Below are 17,363 nucleotides of genomic sequence, written 5' to 3'. Positions count from 1 at the left end.
CTTTAAATCGAGGTGACAGGTACACGATGAGAGGATCGTTGGTAGGAGGAAACAGTAGACTGAAATACTGAAATCTCATAACTTGTTCGTAATCAATTTCCCTGTGTACTTTCATCTGCAGTGTTTACTTTCCATAAATAATGTAAGAAGTATACACAAGTAGACACGCGCACGCGCAAATTTTATTTTATATTTTTTTTTTTTTATAAAATATCGCGCATCGTATTCGTAGTAAAGTGATTCTTTTTTATATTTATTTTCTTCTCTTTAACCGTAACGTTTTCTTTCACCTATCCACCGCGCGTAAGTCGGTTGATGATCTTGAATGTGTGATCTGGTCTGGAAAAATCACTTCCGTACCGATCACGAGCACTATTCACGGATTTTCCTTTTTCTATGATGGTAACAATTTTTTACGCTCCAGGACGTTCCATTCTTACCTCTTTTTGAACGGCTCGTTTTAACGTGAAATATATATAAATATAGATATCTGAACAATGCACTAAAAGTTTCTTATATAAAAATTTTACATGATATCAATAATTTTTGTAATTATTATATATTAATGCATATAAAGCTAATAACAATTTTTTATTGAAATAAAAATAAAGATAAATAGAAGAATTTTTGCAAATTATGTTTGAAAATACTGCGACTCGTTTTTTGTATACTAGTGATAACGACATAAATACTTTTAGTAGAAGAAACGAAAATGTAAAAATACATTTTTCAAAGAAAGAGAAAATAAATTGAGATAGATAGAGAGAGGAAGAGACAAATAGATGTGGAAATACACAGAAATTATTTACGAATAAAATGATACTCCTATTTACAATACTTCCTTGATATTCATGACGGAATTCGGTTTTTCTTCGTGCTCAAGAGTGACTTATAATCCGAGCTTACCTGTCAGAGCTAAGAAAATGTCTGGGTCCATGAGTGCTAGTACTATGTTTTCACGGTAACAAATACTAATATCTTCATTGTTATCGAAAGGAATGTAAAAGTATAATATACATATATTTAAACGTATTATTTTTTTGTTCATAACGTTCACCAAATAAGATTATTTTCCTTCTCGTTGAAAAATAAGATTTTTGTAAGTTACAGAGGAGTTGAAATCGAATTATATACCATGGAAACGAGTACAGGCTTTGCGACCAACGAATCTTATTCTTTCGAGAGAAATGCGACTCGTTCGTGCTCGAAGTAACTATTCCAGCCTTATCACTTGTCCCCTTTTCTACGTTTCTCCTTTCGTACAAGACTCGTGATTCTCTTACCTTTTTGATAAGAGAAAAAGGAGAAACGGTTAAATATCTTTCAAGATATAAATAATGAATCGTATAAGATTAGGAAAGACTAAAAAAATCAAATAAAAAAGAAATAATCCAGCACTTGTGAAATTGGAAATAATAATCGAAAGAAGAAGAAACGTTGATCGGTCGGGCCCTTTATGAGGGACAGGACTTACACCATTTAACCTAGGTATATCCAAGCTAGGTACGTAGGTTGTTTCTTCGTGTCCGTTTGAATAATATCTCGTTCTTCTTCTTGTGGAACGAGGACTGCATCTGCCGCAGGATACTGAGACCGAGGAATTCCGTGATTTAGAAGCTGGTCTCTGCCGAGATCCGCAACGAACGGCGAATCGTAATTCCGAGAACATTTCGGCACACAGTGACTGTAGATTCCGTTCCGTGTCCGTGTTCCATGTCATATACCGCATGCAAGCACGATGTGATGATGGCAGAGGGTTATGTATGGGTTATGTATGTATGCTCGTTTAATTGTATATAACGGATCGGGAAAGGAATAAGATAGGAAAGAAAAGAAACAAATTGAATATGTGTCAATGGGTAATAGGAAAAGAGTATACAACGTGCGTGCGTTTACCGTCGTTGTTAGTTAGTCGTTGACGATCGTGTACAGGTCATCGAAGAATCCAGCAGGTACGGCAACACCAAAGAGACAATACACAAGTACAATCATAACCGTCATTCGATCTCATGCAAGAAAAAGGAGCCCACGATAATTTTTTTATCATCCCTTCTTGAAAGTTTTTTAATTACTTGATGGTACTTCTTATTATCGTACAAAATTACTGGTTAATTATATTTTGTCATTAAAGTCTAATGATTGAAATCAACATTGAAAAAGAATATATATATAAAACGGTTAATAAGTAGGGTCAACAGGATGAAGAAAAAATTTCATTTCGCTCGTCATGCAGCGAGCGATGTAACGAGAGAAAGTAGAGAAAACTTTGTCGCAATTATCGGCTTTGAAAGGGGGATAAAGTTTGCTTACCCTGTCGGAATGAACGTTTTTCTTGGAATTCCAACAGAACTCGAGGATAGCCACTAGGATCGCTAAAGCAAGACCGCAAAGTAACACGACGAAAACACCACCTAGAATGGCAAAAAGTGTAAGTTCATTATTTTAGTGCTGACTCTCTCCATCTTCCCTCTCTCCCCCTATTTCTCTCTTTTTCTTTTTTATTCCTTTTCTATTCCTAATTCCGCACGCGAAATGCTTTCGGATTTTCAACCTTAGCCGCTGGCAAATTCCACGACGAACATCGAAATGCTGCAACTTTACTTGTTTTTCCCTTATTTCATCCCTTCATGTTTCTTTATCCCTTCTTACACCTTTTGTTATGTCCCTTTATTTTCTCTTTCACTTTCTCTTTTTCATTCTTTCATTCTCTCCATTTTTCCTTTTTCTCCTACCTTTCATTCTTCCTTTTTTCTCCTCTTCTTCTTCTTCTTCTTCTTCTTGGTTTTCGTTTTATCCTTTGTTCGAAAAAGTTTTACAAAGGAAAGACGAAAGTCGAGGAAAAGTCCGAAGAGAAAAAGTTTGAATTGCGGAAAAGAATGAAAGATATATATATATATATAAAAGTGAAGTAAAATAAAGAAAGGAGTAGGGATAAGGTAGAAGGGAAAATCGTGCGAGCAATATCCAAGAAGAGCAGCATCGTTTCGTGAGTCGTACGTAGGAAACTACCATATTCCCTGGAGTATTAGATTTGAAATGGTGACATTTTCAAAAACATTCTTTTTCAAATTGCATTCATAATTCGAACAATTAATTATTCTTCTTTTTCTTTTTTTCCAGTATTTTAACTAACGAATGTTAGTCATGCTTGTCGTGTTATTTATTCAATCTTATTAGAAAATATGAAGTCACTTCATGAACTAAACTTTTATTTATCATTTCCATATAATCTTTAGCAACATTTTGCAAAATTCTATATTATTCAAACCGATAATACTTATTTTACTATGTTTCGTAACTTTATGACACCAAGTTGTGCATACGACGTATAGTTATAAAGAGAAAATTTTTCTTAAAGTTGGTTCCTACTCATCGATGACAAGTTTGCTGAGCATGAACGAGGAACAACTTTAGAAATTCTTTTATACAAGCGAAAAGAAATACTACGAAAGAAAGAGTGAGACGGACACGCGTTCCTCTTCAAATTCTTTCGCGCTAATGAACTCCTCTAGCTTGCTTTTTTTGTGTATTTTTTTATATTTTTTTTTTTTTTTTTTTTTTCGAGAAAAGACTTCGAACGAAAAGAAAACGATCGCAACGACTTGCACGTATTTTATCAAGAAACTAAAGTTTTTCTTTTCCCCTTTTTTCCTACTTCTTCTTCTCGCGCGTCTTCATCATCTCGTTGAAAGTTCTCCTCGTTTGGTTTGTGCTGATAACAGATTCGCAAAAAAAAATAGAAATAAAAAAAATAAAAAATAAAAAAGAAATAAGGAATGAAAAAGTTACTACACGTAGTAAATGAAGGACACGTAAGTTGGATACGGTGCTATTACTGCCAAGGTAATATCTTTTTTTCTTTTTTTTTTATTTCTTTTTCTTTTTCTTTGCCCATAATGAATTTCGTGCGACATTTACGCCCCCAGAGATGGTCAGAAAAGGACTCAAGTAAGATTTGCATAACCGTGTAAAGCGTGATTTACGTGACATTCACGACGTATCACCGGAAGAGAACAAGTTTCGCGGACCGTTGCGGATGAATTTATATACATCTATTTATTATATATACGTATGTGTTAGTATATGTGTGAGCGTAGCTGTATAATGTACTTATCTATGTGTGTATGCAATAGATCCAACTATGTAAAGTGAAGCACAGAAATATTCATACACCTACTGTTCATTTAAAACAATCACTATTTTCTTCTAATACGATACTTTAGAAACTCCTTTTAGTCGCCTTTTACGACAAGCAGGAAATACTGTGGAAGTATTCTACCACCCTCTACCCACGGGGACCCTTACACAACCCGAATTACTTTTGTCGCTCATTGTACACGTGCAGTTCTTTTAAATTACTCCTTTTTTTCTTGATCAAAGATAACAAAAGGTATGTCAGAACTTTGGTAAGATACTGGAATTCTATGAGATCCCTTTTCAACGTGCTTTACAGAAACACAAGTAAATACTAGCCACGAGGAAGACTCGAGTTACGCAAACCTTTCTCGCGAAAGTTCATAGAAACCTTCTCAAGTTATAATTACTGGGAAATTAATGGAGTAAGACTTTGGAAGATTGGATTTAGTACGAATGAACTGGAGAATTCCTTTCTAACTCTTTGCCCAGAATTTCGTTTAATGTCATTGTTAAATTATTGGTTAAATATGATCGAAATGTAATCCAATTTAAGTGATACGTTTCTAGGAGATAGAATAAAAATTTTCTAATCGAATTTATTGAAACTTCTATCGATAGGATTTTAATTTATCGTTGATTAGACAATGCACAAAATTAACTATTTTATAATATAAGTTTAATATCTCTGATGAGAATAATATTTTAGTTTGTTCATTATCATTTTCTAATGATGATTCGAAGCTTTACCATAGGTAGGTTCATTAAACTTAAAAGCAGATATTTGATTGCAGAATATCTTTGCGGAATTAATTCGGTATGTCTGAAGTTACGATGTCATAAGTCAAACCAATGCAAATAGTAAATTTGCTTATTTATCGATCCTCGGTAAATGACAAATATTCCAATGTAAATAAGTACTAGTATATATGTATAATATACAAATTTTCTATTAAAATATAATTAGATAATTAAACGTTTACTTATAATCGCGTGGATAGTGTAGTTTACGAGATAAATATCATACACGAGTATCTTGTCAAAACGATGATATGTAAGAAATTGTCAAAAGGTTGTACGGTTACATGTAAAACTTTGAATTTAAGACGACAGCTAATATAAGATGTTACATTTACTCTAGTCTAAAAATAAACAGGAGCATCGTCTTGGCAGAAGAGCAATTAGTAGCACGTCTGCAATTTCCAGTAGGTTTTCCCAAGTGAAACGCGACAGTTTTCCGTCTCGTTGATCGTGAGAAAATTCGTGTCAAAGATAAAAAGGAATATAAATATCTGGTAAAACAATTAAAACGTTCTAAATATAGAGAAACCATTTTTGAATCCTAATTCTATTTATTTTATTTTTTATCCACAAAAGAATTTCAAGCTTATCAAAAAAATTCTTAAAGTTTTGCTCGATGATCGATTTATTTATTTCTTTTTTTTGTTTCGTTTTCTTTGGAAGTTTCATTTCTTGTTGTATTCCACGTGACTTTTAACGAAAGAGAAGAGAATTTCCAGCTTACGATCGTTAGAGAGGTAAGACCAAGAAGTAAATAGCCTAGCATCGTCGTGTTAGATTCTCCAAGGGCCAGGAAAACGGTAGTCGAGTTATCGTCGAAACATGCAATTAGCAGTTTTTCTACAATTTAGTAGTATTTTCCTTGGTAAAGTCGCGTAGACCTCTTTACACTCTTGTCGAGTATCTTCCCACTACTTGCTAAAGTGGATACTTATCTAATTTACGAAGTACGCTGGCTAAGGTGGAAGGTAAAAATAAAAAAATGAAGAAGAAGAAGAAGAAGTAGAAGTAGAAGAACCGAGAAGGAAAAGATCATAAGGTAAGATTTCTTAGGAAGGAATAGGTCCTTCTCTTACTGAAAACTTACTGAAAATAAGGAAAATATAAAGTTCTATTCTTCTCGGGAATGTTCTTAAGGTAGAAAACATTATCTTTTTATTGTTCAACTAGACCTTGTCTTACATGAACTACAGTAAACTTCATTTTTCGTACGAACATAAAAGATATATTTTCCTTCGGTTAATCAAACTTCTTTTTCGTTATATTTTTTTGTGTGTTCCCTTTTAATTTCAAATTTTCCTCTCAGCATTGAAACTATTTCCCCCGTATTAACGTTTCGAAATGATAGACATACGTTTATGCACTTACAATAATGGAAACTAAACAATGGTAATACAATGAAAGCAAATCAGGACTCTCATTTGATAGACGCTTATATTATAAAATAGAACTTTAGGGTTGAGTAGGTGAATTTGAGGCTTTCTAAATTTCCCAAAGTCGTCGTGAATACGATGCTTCTGGTTGAAACGATCTACGAGTTTATGTACCACCTTTGCATTTACCTTCGAAGTATGTAGTCAAGCATTTGCATGTTAACTCGTATGCTGCCTTACTATCATTTGTTGTGTGCTACACTAGAATGGATTTACGAGAGAACAACCGATTGGATCGATTATATTTTCCCATGCAGTTTATATTAGTTTTTCTTTTCTAAATGTCGTATGAACTATAAGAGATTTCATTATAAAATCTTTTTATAAAAAAGAAAAAGAGAGAACAACTCGTGGCAATTATTTGTCATCAAAATTCTCATATTTTTCTCTGGAAAATGTAAGCACGAAAGAAAAGATAATTTATTAAAATATATATATATATATATATATATATATATATGTGTGTGTGTGTGTGTGTGTGTGTGTATATTTTTATTATTTATAAAAATCTTCTTACCGATATTTTCGACCCCAAGAGCATTAGCTTTACTCTCCTTATTCTTTTCGTCTCTGTTACACACGTCTCCCGTATTCTTCCACCACTTATCGTAGAGGATCTGTATTACACCTTTCTCCTGTAGCTCGAGAATGGCCAGAGATATTTTATCCCTCCAGGGTGAGCCTGCATATAAAAAGCCTTCGTTAGTTTGGTCAAGGATTCTCCTCGCGACTTGCCCTATCTAGCTATGTGTTCTATCTACTATCTTTTTTCACTCGCTTATTTTTTTCTTTTTCCTTTTTCCTTTTCTTTTTCTTTTTCGTTTTCTTTTTTTCTAATTTCTACGTCTTTCTTCAGTTTCTTTATATCTACGGAAAAATAAAGCTTTGATTAAAAAGGTGCTTCTTAGCGTAATCTCGACGAGATTATTTCAGTTTTTTTTTATTCTCTTTTTTACTTTCTTTCTTTTGGTTAACTTTAAAAAGAATAATACGACAGCTATGTTGATTGATTTCGACTTCTATGTTTTATTTTATTTTATTTTATTTTTTAAAGTAAGGTAGACAGCAAGATATAACGTATAGTTCTTGGCAATAACGTTAGCGTGTACTTTTTTATGGACAATTCCAATGCAAACACGTATTTGCAATTAAAACAACTACAGAGTTTAGGCAAAATAGGATAGACCTTTGTGTTCTGTTTTTATATGTATCCTGTTAGAACAGCTTTTTGAATAGAAGCATGATTGTAAAGGATAGTTTGAATAAGGTGGTGTTCGGTATGTATTTCAAGTTTTTTCGTTGCCAAATGTTTTTTCGTGTTATATATATAAAAAAATTAAGGTAGTTAAATAACCAACAGTTCCAGGAAATATTGCAAGCAGGATACTAAGAGAAATAATAATAATAAGAAGTGGCTGGTTTCTACATCAAAATTAATGCGTCTTCATTATTTGAAATTACCTTTTGGCGTTGCAATTCCGTATCCCTTGCTATCCAATAAACCTCCGATTTGTGTTAGGTTGCAATCTCTCTGGACTGCATAATCAAGCATCGTAGATTCCATGAGAAATGCGTAATCACCTTCCAGTACCCTCTTAACTCCTTCCTCGTATGTTTTTACAAAAACTGAGGGAGTTTTTGAATCCATGAATCTCCACATTTTTTGATAAGTTCCAATTTTTGAATCCTGGCAATGAAATAGGGATGGAGGAAAAGTTTAAGATAATTTAATATTTTGAATGCAATTCTTTTCTTTATATATATATTCTAAATATTTGAAAAAATATTGGTAGGCTTACCCTAAAGAATGTCATTGTACTGCCACCTTCCAATGTGCCGTAAGATATTTCGGTTTGTTCCGCCAAATCTGCTGCATTTTCTATCGGCGTTATCATCCTTTCAACCGTTAAAAAGGCTGCGAGATTCGCCGTATACGAGGAGATTATTATAAGGGTAAAAAACCACCATATTCCACCGACTATTCTCGTACTGGTTGCCTGAGGAAGATAATAACGAGGATCCTTTATGCCAAACGAAGAAAAAGAAATCTGCGAGCAATCCTCGATAACGATAATAATCGATAACGATTGCGGTCATCTTTTATAGAACGATTCTATTCTTTTTATTTTTTTTTATTTTCAACAAAATAAATTTCTAATCCGAAAATAATTTACAAATCTTAATACTTGATTCGATGTTTTTTTTTTTTCAAAAGAAATTTCCAATGAAATCCTAATTAGTCGTAATAATAAAAATTTCGGTGGAACAAAGTTGATTGTGAAGTTTTATTAGGAATATAAACCCGAATTGTGATAAGGATGAGCATCTCACTTTGAAAAGTCGAAGGATAATTTCTGATAAACTTTTCTCTTGTTTTAGCTGTTAAATAATGCTCGATAAAGGGATAGACCCGTCGGCAATAGATTCGATTTAATTTAACAAACTCGTCGAGCGATAAAATCGAAACTACGGTGCATTAAAATGAAACTCCTGTGCTATTCGCGCCTTTTCCATTAAAGGCTAAACTTTTTTCTTTCTCTTTTCTTTTCTTTTCTTTTCTTCTTTTCTCTTCTCTCCTTTCACCACTGAGATCATTCGTTAAAATTTGAGAGAGCTATTTTAAACACTGAAAGATTCGTTCATTCGACTTCTCGTTAGATATCATTTCAGATGTCTTCCTATTTTATGCAACACCGATATACTTGGAAAATAAATCGAAAATTCATGAAATCCAAAGGGCTTTTCAAATTTAAGGTATAATATAATCGTGTCTATATTTCGAAGTTTATATCTTCGTGATATTCCAAGAATGTAATAATACGATATCTCTTTATGCGTTCGTTGTACTTTCAACGAATTCCCTCTTTGAGGAACCGATTTAAACTTCGAAAAAAAAAATTAGATATATATATTTCTATTTTACAAGACGACAATCATTTTTTGTTCTTTTTTTTTTTTTAGCAAAGGAAATAGATGGACAACACTTGTTTTTATTTTATTAAAATTAAAAACAAATAAAGGATCGTTCGTAGTATATTTTAAATAAAGAATGCATTTAAAAGGAAAATAAAATATCAAATTAACAACGTACATATGTTGCACTAAACTCGTGTTCAATATACTCGCGTGTCCCTAAAGAATCGTATACGATTTCTATTCAATGCACTCACATTTTACGATTTAATTATAATTTATGCGTATGGTATTTTTGCACCTAATACTGAAATGAACGTTGTACTCGATTGAAATAGTATAAACGCGGTATAAGCATAACTCGTTTTACAAAAAATAATACGCTTGGGTGTACTAACGAGTTTAATTTTTCGCAGTTTACGTTCATGATGGTGAAAAATATGGAAGCATGTAGAACGATACAGAAAACACAACATACAACAACGTTCTTGAATGATTTTCATTTGTACAACACATTCGCATATATATATGTTATCCCCCTATACTTTCCGTTTATCGAAAATCCAATTTAACGTTACACTGGAAAATAACTATGTACATACAGGAAGGCACGTACATAAAATTGTACTACGCTAGAGTATCACGTTGAATAGTCGATTAGTATGGAAATCGAAATGACTTATCGAATTAACGATTCGCGAGTGAGATTATTATCGTATTTGTACAATTTCGATAAAATTTCTAATAAGAATATTTGTTCTTTAAGTTGGTATCGTAAATGTGGATGATGATAAAAAAAAAAAAATACAACAAACAAACAAACAGAAGAATAATAAAGAAAAACAAAATTTTAGGTAGAACGTTTAAGATAGGTAATAAAAAAATATGACGGTACAATATCGGGGTGCTCAGCTGCAATGTGCATCTAGGATGCAATGACAAACTCAGCCACGATTTATAGTTTCCCGTGATGCTCACGTAGATCGTGGTCGTTCCGACTAGGATGTTCGCCGATGCAAACTCAGCTTATGTCTTCAATTCTTCATCTTTTTTATCAACTTATTTATATAAGTTTTTGTGTTACGTAAATACGCGCATATATACTATATACATATATAAGAAAAATAAGTTAGTAAAAAATAGTCGACAATATTCTTTATTTTTTTTTTTTTTTGTACAATTTCATCTTCCGTCCAACTTTGAAAAATAACATCCAAGAAACATCGTACATTTTTCAAGATAAATTTTCACCATATATATTTCGATTACAAATTTCTATCTGTATGTATACGTAAATGGACAAAAACGATTACGAGGAAGTCGATAGTGTTTAGATATAGATTGAAAAGTTGCGAAACCCGGTAACTTTATAGTGACACGTTTATATTGAAGTTGAGATCATTGCACCGTTGCATAAGAGTACCGATTGCAAGTAAGAGAAGCTATCGGTTACGGGTGATCTAATAATTGTCGTCTTGTTTTTATTCATTTCTTTTTTCAATTACAATTATATATTTACAGTAAAAACAAGGCCGATCTTATCGCAAATGTAATGAAAGTATATAAAAAAAAAAAAAAAAAAATTAAAAAAATATTAGAACAATTGGATCATAGATAATTCGAGAATATCCTTCGTCAGTTCATTTAGAGAATTCTAACAGTTATGGATAGTTTCAGAAACGATCGCAAACTTTCTAGTACCTAGCAAATATGAGAAGAGCTTTCAGTGATGTTTGGGTGGTTTAAAAAAAGCAAAGTTATATATGCGAGCAAGAAGAATATTTACCGACCAAACACCGGTAAAAGCAAAGGTAAGTGGACGTGCTTAGGAAATACGTTGAACAGTGATGGATTGAGAGAAAGAGAAAGAAAGAGAAAGGGTTAGAAAAAGAGAATAAGAGAGAAACCAAGGAAGTAAGTTAGCAGCTGAAGGAGAATGGTAAGAGAGTATGTTGGCCAGAAGAGGATGGGGGTGGTAGTGGTTAGGCGAAAGTTAGAGAAGTAGTCCAATGGTGGAGCACCTCGTTTAGTGTACCTTGGGGTTGAGTCCGCTGCCCTGCCTGAGGAAAGTACCAGTGATGAACCAGAAGCTGTTGCTAACGCTAAACTGGTTTTCGACGACATCGCTATCCGCTAAACAGGGATGCGGATTGTTCCATTCATAAGGACTGAATCTTGCCATCACGAATAATGTGAAGCTAACTAGCATGTACGCAGCCAATACGTACAGCCAAATTTCCACAGCCAATGGATTCATGAAGGAGAACAGTCGTGTTGGCTGACTGGAGGGTACCTAAATAACGTTATGCTACGATTTTAATTAAAATGGATCTCGCCAAATAGAAATATTTGCATAGATCGCTGGTTATTTGACAAAAATATATTACATATTGGTTAGTTTTGTAAAAATTAATTTTTTTTCAAATTTATGATAAATTTTTTATAAATTTTTTATAACAAATTGTTAATAACAAATTAATAAATTTATAGTTATATGATATATTCATAGCGATACGAATTACAGGATGAAAATAATTTTTTACAATCATTTATAACAAATTGTTTATAACAAATTGTTAATTAACAATTCCTGATTAAAAAATGGATAAAAATTTATCCTTTAAAATGGTCTTTGTTCGAAGTCTCTACGACTTTTATTTTCAGAGATATTCTAATTCAAATAAAAAGTATTTATGTTCACCCATTGACCTATATAATTTCTTTCATAAATAGGCGCTGGCCCAGTGACCTACATAAATTCTTAGAAGTCCTACTACGTGCGTACGCACGCTACTACTACCATGCGTATAGAGTAATTCTTGAGAATTATGAATGACAAATTATAATATCCATATCTTCCGAACGAAAAGTCGTAGAGACTTCAAACCAAGACCATTTTTAAGAAGAAATTATCCTCTTTTTATCTATTTATTCAGATAATATCCTTATAATAAAAATGATTTAAATAAAATATTAAATAGAATCATATGAAAGTTGAGTAATGATCAAGTAATTCGAAATTAAAATTTTTAACAATTCTAAAAGCTGTTCTGCATATAAATGACATTATTTTTTCATTCAGTCATTACATACCATATTACTATTTACATACATACCAGTCATACCATATTAATATTTGTTTAATTCATACACTAACTGAGGAGACCAACAAATATTCCGATACTATTTATCCATGAACTATATAAACATGTACATTAAAATATGTATACGCTTATTTCATTAAATTCAGGTAAATAACGGTAATTTTGATGGTAACATGACTTCTATTAGGAAATATAACAATGTATAAATAACTAATTTCTAAAGTAATAAACTTTATGAGTATGTAATCCGACAATGCAGAAAATTATTTATATTTAATGTAACTTTAATTAATAAAGTTTCAATAAGCTATTCCATTTATTAACATTGTGTTTATTATATTATTTCAACAAGAATAATAATCTCTCCATTTGTTAATACTATGGTATAAAATAAATACTTTATAGAAATTAAATTTGATTAAAATCGTAAAATGAAAGAAGAAGATAAATAAAGAAAAAAAAAGAAAAAAGTAATGATAAATAAAGAAATAACATTAATAATATTAAAGTTACCTCACCTTAAATAAGATTCCAATACCAAGATTCATGAAAGGCTTCGTGAAGTCTATCACGCTTTCTCTGGCATAATTGATCGTCATAGAAGCTACTGCAAGATCTGCTCTCTGTAAATTACAAACGAAATATTATAACATCTTATTTTTTATTTCAATATTTATCTTTAATACTTTGAAATGAGAAATCTACTTTTTGAAAAATAATAACCAAATGCAATTATAAGAAAAAACATTTGACTTGCTAAAGTATACGTTTGATTTTCAAGAGTATTTTGAAGTTAGTTATATTTATTTAATAAACGAACAGATATATAATTCATAATCGGAAATGAAAAATATGAATGACTTAAAAAAGAACGAACGTTCCTCTTTTTTTACTGGCACTCACAGTGAACGTGCTTTCTAGGTTAATGTGTCGTTCTTTTTTTTAAGAAGGTCAGATGCCTCTATATCTTTTATAAAATGCTGATCTTTGGGGTTAAGAAAGTAGCTTAGTCGGCACTATTATTACAGCGAAAGACGCGAATCCTTTAAGATTTATAGGTGAACTTATTTCCATAGTAATTTTTAATATAACTCGTCAAACGTGACTTTCGTTGAACCCTTTGAATCATTTTATTATTTCTTTAAGAAAGATGCGCACAAATTATTCTCTTTTTCTTTTTCTCTTCACTGCTCTTCTTATATAATATTAGTTTAATTTAAACAATTAATTGAATAATGTTACAAGAAGCTTTTAATTATAATTATAAGAGAGTAAAATTTAATTATATCATAATTGAAGATAATAATTAAGTGAGATGATATTAAAAATGTAATATTCAAATGTAACATTTGTGTAACTCAACCGTTTGAACTTTATGATAATTATTGCAAACACTTGAAATTCGATAAAATATTTAGAACGTCATAAATGAGACTTTGGAAAGTCTCTTTGTGCTTTTAAAGTATTTCACCAACATCTTTCATGCCTTTATAACATCGAAATGTTACGGCGAAGTACTGTAATTTTCTTCTCTACGTTCGAAGTATGCTCATTTGAAGCCTTTCGAAGGAGTGCTTTTTGTCCACATCTCTTTTTTTAATGCTTCTGAAAGAAACGTTGACCTAAAAGTGTTACCGAAATAGTCAAATATTGTTCGTCATATAGTATAACATATTTTAAGTTTTTATTTTCGATCGAAAAACCTATTTGTTAAGATCTGAAATAAGTTGACAAATGGATATGCATAATAGATACACGCATATGTATATAGGAATATAATCCGTAAAATATCTTGTAAAATATTCAACGCGTTTTAAACAGAACGTTTGAACGTTTGAAGAGGGGGGGGGGGAAGTTGTATTTAAAAAAAAAAGAAGAACAATATATATATATATATATATATATATATATATATATATATATATATATCCACGTGGACAAATACGTATCGGATTTTAATTTCAGTAAGTCGGTATTTTTACAATTCAAATAGCACGTGTAACATCTGTCAGCCGATCTCTGCAAATCGGAATATTGGATACGTAGATTTTTTATTTTATTTTTTTATTTTTTACTTTCTTCTTCTTTTTTTTTTTTTTTTTTTTTAAGGGAGACACATTAAATTAGATGATCGTTGTGTGGCAGTATGCATAATGAATTTTCTTTCGGAGGGACAGATTTATTGCGTCGGTAGTTGGGGACTGTTTTACATATAAAATTAACCTCTACCTTCTTCATGAACATGACTTTACCGATTTTCGATATTACTTTTTCCATACCACCTTTTCTTTTTTTTTTATTAGACATAACTTTATTATATATATATATATATATTTCGACTCCTATATAAGTATATTATATTTTATTACTTCACATATAAATTGTAATATTACACATTATGGAATACGATAAAATAATTCATTAGATATTATATTCGTTAACAAAAATATTTATAATAACATCAAATTCGATATGTGCGTGTGATTTACCTTTTCCATAAGCTCGCGTACAATGCCATTCCACTCTTTGGTTTCAGGATTATAAACTCCGTACATATGGTCAGGTACTAGACGAATAACATACTGAAAACCAACTTGACCAGCAATCCATTTGAGTAAATCGATACAAAACCCTTCGAATCTTGCATTTCCAGTTAAATTTTTATCCTCTTTTACCATTACGTATGGTCTTTCCTATGAAAAAAAAAAACAAATAAATCTCGTTAGAAATAATGGCTACGTATTAAAATATATATTTTTTTTAAGTATACAATAAGTATGAATTAGGATTAAAAATGTATAATGATAAATAAAAAATTATGATACATGAAAATATTAAACATATTTTTTCGTTCATTGTCTTATAATTAAAGGTGGGTTTGAATGTATGACCTTTACATTATTCATTCTGTAAATCTCCGATTTATCTGTACATGTCGTGTTTATCTTGAATAATGGATGCAATTCATTTATAAAGCTTTTAAAATGAAACATTGCTATCGCGAATGTAATAGAACACGTATCATAAGTTTTTTTATTTTTTTATTTTTTTTTTTTTATATATTTATGTAATATTGTATATACAATCATGAAAACGAATATAATGTAAACGATGCGCAATATTATGAATTTGGTAATATAAACAATAAACTTGATGAAGCAATCAAGATATATTTAGTGTGGAAATGATATTTGCGAAAGTAGAAATGATTCAATGGAAATTCATTAATTACGGGGTTGAATATAATATGATTGGACATTTCTAAAAATAATATTTCACTTCATAGTAATATTTGACTTTTGATTAATTTCTCGCAAATGATCAGGTCTTTCCACTTGATTCATATTCTAAGATGAAAAAAAAAAAATATAATAATATTCAATTCGATTGTAGTATGATTTACTTCTCTTGTCATTACGACCAGGGTGATATTCGTCGCTGTCGTTTCGTAAAAAGCACCCACATCCGTGATATTAACGCCGCTTCCAGGCTTCCATTCTCCTACTTTCACAAGATCTTCCTTCTTTAATTTTAGTAGATCCAATTTGAAATTATTTCTCTTGCCTTCGTTGAACTCTATACGTCCGGTTAACCCATGTAAACCTGCCTGCAGCAGAAATGTCTAGAGCTCGATTACGTTCGATCTCTCAATTTATTATCAATAATATTATTTTTATAATTGACACGAGTTATTGGGGTTAATGTATGGAAGAGTTTACGTAGTTTGTTTGAACAATTTTCAATAAATATTTAAATTAAACGTATTACCGACGATAATCAAATGAACAAACAACAAATGATACATTATTTAACAATGTAAATGTTTTATTTTTTTTTTATTTTTTCGTTTAACTTATCGTACGATTGTAGAAAATTTTTGCCTGTTAATTAGCAGCCACGGTCTACGAATGAGAAAGTCTGTTCGCGATACGTCTAATTTATGGATGCTATCTGGTACCAACCCTCTTCCCCAATCATCCATATCTGCTCGAATCCCATCCCTTTCTCACATATTCCCTCTCTTTCTCGTACATATGTAATATTCGTCATTCGATATCCTTATCGGTTGTAAAACTTTACCAATGAGAAATCGTTTGTTCATGGAACTAATCTTTAATTGGTATCGATTGTTCTTTTATTAACTTGTCAGAAATAGAAAATGGGAAAAGGAAAAAGATTTTTTAATGTTTAATTTAACGTGGTTTATAATTTAAATAGAAAATATGACGTATTTAAAAAGAATATTCTTTCAGACAATTTTTTTTTTTTTTTTAAATACGTTAAGTATAGTTTCGTTTTAAATGTAAATTACTTTAAATCGTGTGAATCATATCGAATTGTAAAGCTCCATGGCGGAAACATTGGTTCAAAAAATATGTTAAAGAGTTGCGTAATAAGTTCTTATATTCGTGAAAAATTTGAAATATCACTTCGTTAAGCTGCTTGAATTATTTCGAAAGAGTTAAAATATATTTGGATCAACCTTTTCAATTGCGATTCACTTGTTAACAAAATAAATAACGATATATATGTTTCTATAAACGATATATATATATATATATATATATATATATATATATATATATATACATATAATATATCCTATTTAACAAATTATTCTTCAACCTTTTATTGCAATTTTTTGTTTCGTTCCGTTTATTAACTTTTCACAATCGTATTTCAATTTCGATTTAAACAGAGAAAATAAATGTTAGCTTTTTATATATATGGTACAGCTTTTCAATAATAATCAAAACTTTTCAACGTGCTCGTTTTCAATTTGATAATATTTTTATTTTTTGTTTTATAAATTCGAAGTTATTACGAATATTTTACGAAATCTTTTTATTATTTCTCTCTCTCTTTCTCTCTGTCTCATAAATTTCATTGTATTCGATATTTGAAATAATATATTTGAAAATGTTCTAATATATTTCTAACAAAAACTAAAATAATATAAATAAAAGAATAGAAGAAT

General features: G+C 30.8%; 1 protein-coding gene across 11 annotated transcripts in view; it reads right to left on the bottom strand.

The window, feature by feature from the left end:
* The window catches only part of LOC107074463 (glutamate receptor ionotropic, kainate 2), an 84,763-nt gene that overhangs the window by 3,904 nt on the left and 63,496 nt on the right, over positions 1–17,363 (bottom strand). For 7 of the 11 annotated variants that reach the window (XM_015335922.2, XM_015335925.2, XM_015335928.2 and 4 more), the window contains 9 exons: positions 15,789–15,992; positions 14,875–15,078; positions 12,904–13,008; positions 11,317–11,574; positions 8,168–8,365; positions 7,830–8,055; positions 6,886–7,050; positions 2,311–2,411; positions 1,477–1,684 (listed from right to left, as the gene is read on the bottom strand). In XM_015335922.2, the coding sequence (XP_015191408.1) occupies positions 1,477–1,684; positions 2,311–2,411; positions 6,886–7,050; positions 7,830–8,055; positions 8,168–8,365; positions 11,317–11,574; positions 12,904–13,008; positions 14,875–15,078; positions 15,789–15,992 (1,669 nt within the window). Of the gene's footprint in view, positions 1–1,474; positions 1,685–2,310; positions 2,412–6,885; positions 7,051–7,829; positions 8,056–8,167; positions 8,366–11,316; positions 11,575–12,903; positions 13,009–14,874; positions 15,079–15,788; positions 15,993–17,363 lie in introns of all 11 variants that reach the window. The other 4 variants (XM_015335929.2, XM_015335930.2, XM_015335932.2 and 1 more) reach the window with 2 other exon arrangements.

This window comes from Polistes dominula, unplaced genomic scaffold, assembly GCF_049000335.1.
Source record: "Polistes dominula isolate Pdom_NZ unplaced genomic scaffold, Pdom_raw_medaka contig_79, whole genome shotgun sequence".
Classification (NCBI taxonomy): domain Eukaryota; kingdom Metazoa; phylum Arthropoda; class Insecta; order Hymenoptera; family Vespidae; genus Polistes; species Polistes dominula.
Note: the sequence above shows the minus strand (reverse complement) of the source record. Positions and strands in the feature narration are given on the sequence as shown.